The sequence below is a fragment of the Plectropomus leopardus genome, chromosome 9, assembly GCF_008729295.1.
Source record: "Plectropomus leopardus isolate mb chromosome 9, YSFRI_Pleo_2.0, whole genome shotgun sequence".
Classification (NCBI taxonomy): Eukaryota; Metazoa; Chordata; class Actinopteri; order Perciformes; family Serranidae; genus Plectropomus; species Plectropomus leopardus.
The window spans coordinates 15,916,956-15,929,197 of NC_056471.1; the positions used below are offsets into that span (position 1 = coordinate 15,916,956).

General features: G+C 40.7%; 1 protein-coding gene across 1 annotated transcript; it reads right to left on the minus strand.

Annotated features, from left to right (window-relative positions):
* Window positions 1-248: 248 nt before the first annotated feature.
* LOC121948476 (soluble guanylate cyclase 88E-like) lies at window positions 249-11,259 on the minus strand. Its single transcript, XM_042493876.1, has 17 exons — window positions 11,098-11,259; window positions 9,820-9,959; window positions 9,607-9,741; window positions 8,920-9,043; window positions 8,707-8,826; window positions 8,488-8,572; window positions 8,006-8,092; window positions 6,530-6,647; window positions 5,751-5,880; window positions 5,406-5,552; window positions 4,352-4,498; window positions 4,111-4,267; window positions 3,926-4,035; window positions 3,750-3,839; window positions 2,968-3,126; window positions 2,721-2,858; window positions 249-1,018 (listed from the first exon to the last, which is right to left on the minus strand). Exons 1-17 carry the CDS (start codon window positions 11,257-11,259, stop codon window positions 866-868), a joined length of 2,202 nt encoding a protein of 733 aa, XP_042349810.1. The 3' UTR covers window positions 249-865.
* Between the last annotated feature and the right edge of the window lie 983 nt (window positions 11,260-12,242).

The window sequence follows — 12,242 nt, forward strand, 5'->3', positions numbered from 1 at the left end:
GAAATACAAGTGCATGTACTAGGTTTCCTGCAGGTACACATACATATATGTCACATGAGCACACACAATAAAAACCTATCCATTGAGAAATTCGTTCAATAAAAAACTGTAAAATATATGTAAATGTAATTGTGAGTCTGAATGCCAGTGCCTTTGAGTGACAAGAAAATAACAAACGGATCTGCACATGGCTCAGCAGTCATCTCGCTTTATTTTTACTGAGCTGACAAGCGTTTACATTGTGCCGTGGCTGTGTATTTGACGAGACTGATATAGAACAATGAATCCAGACATGCAGGATGAAGGAGAGATGAGGGAGTGGGACTGGGGAGAGATACAGAGGGATTTATCCAAAGGATGAAACAAGATGTCAAATCTACAAGGTGTAGCAGAACAAACAGGAAATTACTGAGCTTGTGTGCAGCTGAACTATGTGGCAGTGACCACTTTTTGGTTTTAAAACATGTTATACAATGGTTACAACACTTTAATGGCAATTCCTCTGAGACATCTGATGTATTTGAGGTATTAACTGGAGAAGTGTCTGACTGTGATCTAAGTGTGAATCATACAATGATAGCTACAGTTTATTTCTGTATTGTCAGAGCTAAATAAGTACTGATGATTTAGCTGTGCAACAAAACACCACACAAGGCTACTAGCAATTTCAAGCATTACAGACTACACCATGTACAAATCGATGCAGATTTTCATGGCATTACTACAAGAATGCCAAATAACAGCAAAAATGGCATTCCTATCTGACATTTGACCTAACATTTATGGAGTTTTATATAAAGCGCTTTAGAAACAGTTAAGACAAATTAAATCACCGGCTATAGCACCACCTATCTTGTATGTTGGTTCACGATATGGAGCACGTGGCACTCTTTGAGCAGCGCGAGTCACAGGAACTGGCACGAGACTCCATGATGGAGTCTCTGCTGTCAGACCCAGGTGAGTCCAGTTCCAGGTGGGCGTCCTGGAGGCCGTCCTGCAAAGCATCCTTGTAGTGGGACTGGGGAAGATGTAATTTATTTAATCACACTGATAACAAAACTCAAGTGTAAAACAGCACAGCACTGATGATGGCTATGGATGAAAAGAAATAGAATGAAGGGTTCCCACCCTCATGAAATTCCTGAAAGAGTTCCAACATTTAAAAATAAATAAAGGTTTTCCAGGTCTGGATATGGTTTGGAATTGACAAAATGTTTTGGAAAAGTTACACTGTTGGATATTGGTTAAAATATGTTCAGAAAAAAATCCCAAAAGATGTCTACTGTTACACAGTAAAAACATTCCTTGTATTACTAACTTAAAACTAGTGCTATACTGCATAACCTTTGAAATGTCACGTGATACACATTGGACAGACAGTCACTGTGTTATAGGCAAGGCTGTGCCTTGTTTTTCTCACAGAGGGAGAAAAACAGTTAGATGTTAAAAAGTTGTGTAATGGGTCAACCAAGGCTTTCACACTGAGGTTTAAATCCTGTTGATTCAATTGAATTTACATTTTTGATTGAATCACCAGGAATCATGAATATCTAGCCACTGTGCTTGGTCAATGGTCCACTTTAATGGGGTAAGACTAAGGGTACATGACAGTAGCAAACTTTAATTCATATAGGTATTCGACACCGCTATATATATATATATAGTAATGTTTATTTATCAAGACACAAATACAAGTCAAATTGCATTGAAATCCATCCGATCTTTGGTTTTCTACCCCCTCATAAGGGACATGGGCTTGACATGTTGCAAAGTGCCCGTATAGCATAGGTAGTTGGTGGCAGAAATGTCTAATGAGTAAGTTAATTTACCAAGCACTAGCACTTAGTTCATCTGCAAATTCTTGGGAACCCAAATGCAGAACAAAAAAGCAGATGGGCGTGCAAACGAAAATCATGCTTTTAATGCTGATGATGATGTCCACAAAACAAACAGGTTACCAAAAACACAAAGTACAAATAAAACAGGAATCAAAAACCAAAATGAAACAAACCAGGATCACTACAAAGAACACTGGTGAAGACAGAAGCAGAACAAGATGGTAACAGCAGGGAGGATTACAGGGCAGGAACACCACAGGAATAACAGGACACCACCACAAGGTAGAATCAGAGACAAACTGACAAAAACAAACACACAGGTATATATACACAGGTAGCTAATCAAGACAACGACACACAACTGAGGCAGATGGACACAGGGAACAGGAGGAAAACACAGGGATTGGCTAAATATTGAAGGTGTGGCAGAAAACACAAGGAAGAAGCAAACAAGACTAAAACAGAACAGGTGTTCAGGAAAGACTAACAAGGAAGGACAAGCCAGATTGATAAAAGACAGGTAAAACTAAAAGTAGGGCAGGAAAACACACAGACAGGAAGTAAATGCAGACATGACACATGTGGAGTGTAAACACAAAATAAAACAGGAAACAGGACATGAGTAACAAGAAACAAGGAAAACACAAATAGAAAAGACCAAAACAAAGTCCACACTATAACAAAACCCAGGGTCATGACAAGGTCTACCCATTCTAAACTATGTAAATAAAGTTATAGAAATGGTGTAAAATATTCAAGTTTTTAAAAAGTTTTCTAAATTTATTTGTAAAAATATGTGGGAACCCTGAGAATTAGAAGTCGTAGTTAAAACAGAGGCATTAAAAGTCTAACAAGTTATAAATCCTTAGCATCACCTCTTACCTTATGAACCGACATCTCCTCCACCCGACACTCCTCCATCGACTCCTCCAGAGAATGACCTGATATCTCCATCTTGATATGATGAGAGCGAACAGACTTGACATCATCCTCGTCCTGCCCCGCCACCACTGGGAAAACCTGGGGGCAAAGACAGAACAAGATGCAGGGAATCAGAGATGATGATGATGGTGGCAATGAAGCAAATGAGAGTGTAAACGATTTAAGGATGACTTGGATAAAATCTTACCAGCCCCTCCTCATCTCCTGTGGCCTCAGGCCCTGAGACATTGGCCTTGCTGATGGCTTTACTGATGGTCTGGGTTTCAAACTGAGGACATGCCGCCTGAGCATTCCCATCTTTGTCCCTCTTTCCTTTCAGCCAGTAGGTCTCGATTTCAACATTCCCCTTAAAATGCAGAAAGCAGCAAAACATAAGATTTAGGTTTAAGGACAAAAAGGTACCTGACTTGTGCACAAATATTCAACGACGTGCTCACAGGCACAATTTTTGTTATGAACACGAGGAAAAATGGCAGGTGGCAGATTTTCAATAGTCAGAATTCTCTGATGAAAAATGAGTTGCTCTCACTTTCTTGAGATTGCCGCCTGTAATCAGCTGTGTTAGAAACCTTTGGGAGTCACTTTGCCTGCATTATCACTGAATGTACAGCCTCAAAGTCAGACCCGGTGATAAATAGACTGGCAAATCAACAAGCAAACCGAGATTACCAGCTCTGAATGCTAAGTGTGCTGACTCCCCAGAGCCAAAACATTGTGAGTTATTATTATTTCATGTATTTCCTAGATTCAGGCCTGTTTATTATGTGTGACTGCTGATACATAAATCTGCCGTTAACAGAGACTTTAGTCTCAGTGTTTAGCTCCAGGTAGGTTGTGTATAATGTACAGATAACATGTAGAGGAGACCCTGTGTGTTGCTCATATGTTTAACATGCTGTTATAGTGGTTGGGTGAATGCAATTAATTAGGTGAGTGTAGTTGCTGTGGTAACAGATTTTAACCCCTAACCTTGATGGTGATGGTGCCCCTCCTTTCAAAGATAAAATGACTTCCTTTCAGGTGCTCGTAGGTGGCGCTGCTGAGCTGAATGTGCATCTCCTGAACAAAAAAAGAGTAACGAGTTGGTTACAATAAAATCACAGAATCACTTTAGTCATCATATAGTGTAGACTGAGCTTCACTACCTTTCCATTGCTCTCCATAGCAGATGCAGTGTGGACCGTGTCACCATGCAGACCGTAACGTGGCATCTTGTGTCCCACCACACCTGCCACCACCATTCCAGAATGGATGCCTGCAACCAGAACAACACATTCGTTCATTCAAGTGAGCACAGACATAAACACATAAATAGGCACGTTCTACCCACCAACACGGATCTGTATGTTGTTGCCATTGGAAGGATCTTTCAGGTGATCTATGGAGCGCACCATGTCCAGGGCCATGTCACAGATGTTGTGAGCATGATACTTTGTCTTCTCTGGAGCCCCGGCCACCACCATGTAGGCATCTCCAATAGTCTCCACCTGGAAAAGACAGGAAGAGCAGCTTTCACACAGCAGTACGTAATAGATTGAGTATATTAAACAGAGGAAAAATCACACACAAACCTTGAAGACGCGGTGCTTCTCGCTGAGCGTGTCAAACAGCGTGTACATGGTGTTGAGCATGGAGACCACCTGCATTGGAGTGATGTGGCTGCAAATGCGAGTGAATCCCACTACATCGCTGAAGAGAATGGTCACATCTGGGAACACCTTGGAGAAAAGAGATAAAAGAGCTGATGAACAGGCAGTTTTATACACTGCACACAACTACACACACACACACACACACATACACACGGGTGAGGGAGGCAGGCATTCATGAGCCATGTTTTGTGCCTGTGTTGTTATGCATCATCAGGAGACCACTTTCTATCAACCTGAATTTCACTGTGGCATAAAGTCTCCAATAGTAAGTATGCAGAGGATTTATAAGGATGTGTGCGTGCATGCGTGCGTGTGTGTTTGGGTACCCAGTCAGTCACTATCTACATTGGGCAAGAAAAAAACTCAGTTTGTACCCTATGGTAGCTGATAGATTAGACCTTTTATCAGAAATGTGTGCCAAAGTTTGACATGATTTGGTGAGTTAAAGAGCGTTATTTGAAAAGATGTATATGTCTCCCATGTCTATGTGACAAATAGAAAGCTACAGCCAACAGCTGGTAAGCTTAATTTAGCCTAAAGATCGGAGACAGTGGGAAACATTTAGCCCGGCTACGTCCAAAGGACACAAAATCTGCTCTAGGCTGAAATTGTAACCGAGCTGATCTCATCTAACTCTCTGCATAAAAGGGAATGAATGTAATGTAATGTCTCTTTCCAGAAATCATGAACTGGTTACTCAAGATAATACACAGGCCTTGTTGTGAGCAGTTTCATGTAGGAACTATTTTCTTTCTACTAAGCTACACCCACCAACTATATTGCCGCAGGAATGCCATCTAGTTCAATAGAAGCCCGACACCTCTGCAGCCAATATCCAGCAACTCACACCAAAACAATTTAGATTGATGGATAGCATTACAGGTAAAAGTAAAATGTGTATTTTTGACTTGGGGGTGAACTGTCCCTTTAAACATGTGTTTCAATACTGTGTATGATACTCTATAATCCTGACCTCACAAGTGTTTACAGCCGGCTCTCCTTTGCGCAGCCGTTTAGCCACTGGTTTGGGAATCATCCTGTACAGGAGGTCATCAGTCTTCTTCATCTCATAGTCCAACATCTTCATGCTCTCCTCCAGCTTACTGGACTTCTTCTGCTCCTGCGCTCACAATGAGCAACAAGACAGAATAATAACACTGTGAGTTTGTTTCTATTTCTTTCATCTCAGGTCTGCAGGGGGTAGGTGATCTGGGGCTTCCAGGCTGAAAGAAGGGCTTCATAGCAACTTTGCATAATGCAAAGTGACAAGTGAGCTGATGACACATATAAAATTCAGCTGCATGTTGGCAGAGGGAACCTGTATGAGAGCTCTCTTCAGCTCCTCTGACTGCTGTGTGCCCGCCAGCACCAGGTCTCTGCTGGAGTCGTGCATGCTCAGGTCATTGATGTACAGGCCAGTCTTAAACATTGCACTGAGACTCTCCATCCTACACACACATACGCACAGTTAAAGAGAAAAAATACAAAACGACATTCAGCGATGGTAATTATAATAAAATGTACTTAAACTAATAAAAAAACTATTCTGAAATAACAATCGCAGTAAAAAAAAAAAAGAAATCTAAGGATGAAAAGACAGTAATTCTGACAGATATTATTTTTAGTTTCCAACAGTATAAATGCTGTAAGCAGTGTGATTTGGCATTTAACATTTCAGTAGTTTTGTCAATACAGGCATAAGGGCATTTACTTGCAAAACAAAATGTTTGAGAAGAGGAGGGAGATGTTTTGGTAATGTACTCTGTGGAAAACACTCTCAGTTGCAAATGGGTTCCCATTAGGCTCACAAGAGCTGCACTGTCTGATTACAAGCTAATTAGCAGCTCATTTCATGCATGGTAAGTGCTGTTAGAATGGGCCCCTGATTTGATTCACTGCCCAGGCTTTTATTTCCAGCCTCGTAATTCAGTTTAGCTCTTGCTGCTTTTTTGAATGTTTTACTTTTCAACTGCAGCGTTTTAATAAAGATCTGTGTCTATGGGTGTGCATGTGTGTGTGTGTGTGTGTGTGTGTGTGTGTGTGTGTGTGTGTGTGCGTGTGTGTGTGTGTGTGTTGGGGGGTGGGGGGGGGGCTTACACAGGGGTTCCCAGGAAGATGATGGACTCCCACTCTGGCATGTATCTCATTTGTCCTTTTAGTTTGAGGCAGCGGCTCCCATCGCCCCAGCTCTCCATTGCATTAGCGCTGTTACCGTCTAAAAAAGGAGTACGATAAAGGAGTACAGCAAACATTTTTCAGCAGTAGAAAGTAACTGCGCTGTTAACTGTGTCTAATAGATTTGGCAGTTTGGCATTTTTAAAGGAACAGTTTGACAATTTTGGAGTGCACTTTTTCAATTTTTTGCTGTCAGTTAGTTGAGAAGATTGATAGCACTTCTATATTTGTTTGTTCAATATGATGCTAGAGACAACAGCCAGTTTGTGTAGCTTAGCAAAAAAAATAAAGAGAGTAGGGGGGGAAAGAGCTCACCTCTGTCCACCTGTTTATTAAATAATCTAGTTTTACAGTGAGGTCATTAGTGTGCGCCTGTCGCCATAGTTTTTGCAGTATGTCCCACACTATTGGCACTAGTTGGCCTTTTTCGGCTGTTTTTCAGCCGAGTCAGCATGTTTAATCAGCATCGTAAATGACTGAGCCAGTGAGAGAAATAACTCTGATTGGCAGTTCAGCTCAATACACAAGAAGAGAAGTGAGGAAAGCCAACAAACGAATAAAGTCAAGAGGCCATGAGATTGAAACAGAGTTGTTGTCCTAGATAAGGTAATTCTTTTAGCCATTGAACTCCTAAGTAAAAAGATTCTTATTTGTTTTGGTTTTTGTTCACAAGCGCACCTTAAATATCTTGTTTTCCCTTCATCATCAGGTTGTATTGTTAATGTGCTAAGTGGCTCTAATTTGTCCAGGCAGTGTTCTGGTTTCCCTTTTTGAGTACTGAATACAGACCACCACCACCCGCTGGTACAGAAAGTTATTTCCTCTTACACAGATGTCGAACATACTGTATGTGCCAGCTGGCCTTTGGCTATAGCCTTTGCAGTTTGTTCAAGTGTTACCTTTTGGCTGAGACACTGATATTGTGAGACAACGCAACAGTTGCCTTTGTCGCCACTATTTATGATGTTGGTTTAGTGTTTTGGGGCCTTAAGGGAAATAACATTTAATGGCTTTCTGTGGGTTTTGTGCTGGGCTGTTTCTTAAATGGGAGTTCTCTTAAGTTGAGTTAGTTAATAATGGAGCTTTAGGCAGATTTTGTTACCTTAGGACAGAGTCAGGCTGGCTTTTTCACATCTTAATGCAAAGAAAAGTAAGATAATGAATCAAACTTCCCATCAACTCAATAACTTTTAACAAGGAAGCAAACAAGCAAATCTCCCAAATTGTCAAACTATTTATTTAAAGTGAGATTCTTTTGTTTTTGAATGTGTTTGTGTCTTTAATCGGTCAGTGTAATATCGTTGTTTTTATTGTAGTAATATTGTCAGGCAGACCAGTTCAGTGTCTGTATGTTCAGGTCTCACTGTGTGTCTTTTCTGATTATATAAAGGTCATGACCTTTGTAATCATCTCCAATGATGGACTGGAAAGCCATGAGCTCCACATCTACGTCAGCAGAGCGATTGGCATTTTCATAGTCCGAATCTGTTAAAAAAACAAGGTAAAACTATCAGAGCCACAAACATTCACATTCACACCCTCCACCTATGACAACCAGGGCTGGGATCATTTCCACTGAACTCAGTTAACTTAAGCTGGATCATGACACCCAACAATTCCATTTCTGCAATAGTAAGACCTTATAAACTCTCAACTTTCATTCAGCAATGTTTTCAAGGTGAAATGTTCATGTTAGAGCTGTGGCACAACAACAGACATCCATTTAACTAAACACCTGCTCTCTTTCGTTAGTTAATGAAACTGAAATTGAGCGTGTCTTTTGAGACTGACTGCGGTGAAATTGATCTGACCACGAGCCAGAGAGTCCTTGCCCACCAGAAACACACCCCTGCGAGTGTATGCATGGCTCCCCCTCTTACTCTGGACTCGGTTGTGAAGGTTCCTCTCTCTCTTCACGGGCTCCTTGGACATGATCTCAAATAAGTTGTTGGGATGGGAGATGATCTGTGCACAGATTTTTAAATCAGTATTTTTATTCCTTACCAGCACACCGTTTAAAGCTGATATGTTCAAACATTTGGCTGGAAGCATTATAATTGTCCCTGTCTGAGACTGGAACATGTAAAGAGACGTCTCACCATGTTCCAGGTGAACTCCACTAGGGGGCGAGCCAGCAAGAAGGCATCATTGATCTTCTTCCCATCCAGATCAGGGAAGACTGTAGCCAAGCCTGAGCCGACGTTGTGCACCACCATGTCCTGAAGAATCAAAGAATTGCAGTGATTGTTCATTCATTTGATGCTTTATTTCATTCATTTGGTATGTTCAGGAATGTGTCTCAAAAGGATTACCTGTCTGAAGACTATGTTAAAGGGGAAGACCTCGAAGAAGAAGTCAGAGGTGATGGGCAAAATTTCCTGCTCCTCCTCATCCTCCTTCATGATGTAACGGTAGGCTGAGTTGTCAAAGTTAAGCCTGAACAGACATACAGATCAGTATGTTTTCTAAAGTTTAAAGTTTAATATGTAGCAGAAGAAGTATTTATAGGTACTTAATGTATGTATTTCTATAGTATGTTTATATATAAAGGCCTAGCAGATTAGAACATTTTATCAGTCAATATTAAATCTATTTCAATACTTGGCATATTTATTATTATTTTTTAACCTGTCTTCTAACTCTCCACTCAGACTTTAGCGTTTATCAGTTATAGGCCACTTTGGCCTATAGCGTTTGCAAATTTTTCATCTATTAATGTTTGTTTTTGTTTTTGTGTGTGTGTGTGTGTGTGTGTGTGTTTCATTGTTTGTCTTTACAGTGTCAATAATCATAATGGTGTACCTCTTCTTCTTGTTATAATAATTATTATTACTTTTTCTGTCTTTAAGAAATTAAATATTTCCATCTTAAGTGTAGTGGAGTATAAAGCAGCAATAAATGAAATTACTCAAAAATATCTCAAAATTGTGTTTACATACAGTGCTTGAGTAAATGTAGTGTGTGTGTGTGTGTGTGTGTGTGTGTGTGTGTGTGTGCACCTCATGGTGACATGGGAATAGTCTCCAACCATCTGCTCAGATAGCACCTCCACATGGATGTCAGTGTCGTAGAACTGTTTCCCCATCTGCCTCAGCTGACCCATGGCATAGTGCAGGTAGCCTTTGCGCTTACTCCTGCCGGTTACGGAGGAATAAAATTCAGTATCACTTAAAAGAAATTAACAACACAGCGTTCTCTGTTTGCTCTCAGACCTGTAGTGGAGGGTGACTCCAGTGGCTGACTCCTCCTGGCAGAAGAAGGTTGGAGGCTGCACTTTGGGGTAGCTGAAGCGCAGGTACTCGTGAAGATTATCAAGGCCATTGACAAAATCACGCACATGACGGCCCAGCACCTGAAGGCAGATATAGAGGGTGACAGGTCATGTCTTTGATGACTACTCTACCTTTTCATTGCAGTATTTCGAAAGGGAGGCTCCACTAATTTTAGACTAAAAGGTCATTTTACTTGTCATGGGGAGAACAACTCAGCCTGTAAAAGCAGTTGCATAATGGCTTCTGTGGTCCTGGAGGAAAATAAGAGAAAATAACCCCCCGAAAATGTCATGAGAGGGTTTTTTTTTTTTTTTGGTTTGTGCTCGAGGAAAAAACATTTTAACAACAACTGAGGATGAGCCTTTTTGAAGCTTGACACATACAAGTGACTACAAACGAGGATAAATCATACTTTGCTGCTGAGATTTTGGACTTTAAATGATAAAACGCTTTCGACCAGGCTTCTGTTTGCCATTTCAAGTATGTGTTGGCTAATGCCAAAGCTCCTCAGCCTGCTGATTGAAAACAAGCACTCTCTTCACCCCTTGGAGCCTGAGCAAATTGACTTGATTTCAGTTGAAAACGTGGGAAGAAGGCAACGAGCAATGAAAGGAAAAATGACCCAAATATTGCCAAGAAATTAGTAAAAAGTACAAGAAAATTACCTGACAATTAGAAAAAAAAGATAAAAGCAAACAAGGAAATGACCTGACACATCGAAAAGCAGCACAAGAAAAGCAATGCCACTCAAGATTTCAAAGGGTTAAACATGCGCTCTGAGTTCTCATTAAAAGTTGATCAATTATTGCGCCCAAGTACTCAAAATGTTCTATTTTTTCTACAGGCTGATAATTTAAAATGAAAGGAAGGATGTAACTGGTGGTCCCACCTGGAATTGTTTACATTATATGTTCTTTGTTTTGGCTGCATTCATTTCCATTACCAACAAAAGATGGTTGTTTAATTTGTGTTAATGGAAACAGCAGTGGTGACAGCACACAGCCTTGTGGTGCTCCATTTTTGAGCTTTTATTGACAGATTTGTACGAGTTGTTTCTTCTTTAATAATAACAACAAGATACACAAAAACTATGAAAAGTGAAGATTTAAAAATCTTTAGCACAATAGCAGTTTAAGGATACATAGGGTGTTTAAGAATTTTCTCACACAAAATGACAAAACAGTTCTGACAGCTTTGAGTGTGTTTTGGTTTTTTTACCTTGAGTATCCTGTCATAGCCGTACTTTCCAACAAAGCCAAGAAAGTAGACACCCCAGGAGTTCATCAGCTCATTGTAGGGTGTCCCTGTCACTCCACTGGCTGCCTTTGCAATACGAGGAATCACACTCTCACTATACACCTGCAGACACACAGACCTCATCATATAAAAAAAAAATCTTTTGACGTCAGGACTGTGAAGCTTAAGGTGAAAGCAGAGAAAAACTGCAGACAAGTTGACTTAGATGCCCTCAGACAGCACAACGATATTACTATTCAGTGCACACATACAGTTATATTTTTCGTTTCAGACACTGTACCTGGTGGGTGACAAAAGAGTGTAACCTGACATCAGCTCTCTCTCTGACCAGCTTCCACACGTCGTCTCCGTACGACTCCTTGATGAAGTCGTGAAGACTCTCACACAGCAGCCCGTACATTATGTCTCTCTGGATTGGAGCTCAAACTGAGCACCGTCAACACTGCTCTCCAACTGATCGACTTCCAACAGTCCTCCCAAAGGCACCTGCAAATGAATAAGAAAAGTTCAGAATGATGACTGTTTCACTGCTGCGAGCTGAATTTGAATGCATTTAGCTTTCAGCGGTGAAGCTATAAAAAGCCATGCACTGAATGTTGCTGTTTTTGTTTTCTCCTGCTGTCAACATTACCTGCAGAGTTTTGAACGTCCTTAGGATAGCCAGATAAGGTTTCATCTGAAGGCCAACAGGGCAAAAGGTTTTTAAAGTGCCCTTAACACAGTTGCCCTTGAGTCTGAATGGGCCTGTATTGTTCTTGCGTCAGCTGTCATTACCTGGTGGCTCTACGCCTCTCTCTATGTGACATTAACACACTGCGGAGGCCACCTGTCAAACACAGATGACACCAGACACAAGTCCGCTTTTCATTATCTTTCTAGTCTATTCAAGGAAATTTCACTGTAAATCACTTGATTTTCAATGGACAATTAGGCATGTTAACCTCATTTGTAATGAATTGTAATAGGAAATAGGTTTAAATAAAATAGAAGTAAAAGATTGATTCTAATCACTAAGGCTTAGTGTGATACAATGCCAAACAAAAGCTGAAAGTTTAGTTGTTGAAAGGAGGCTACTAACCTGTACTGTGGCTTCTTTTTCCCTTTTC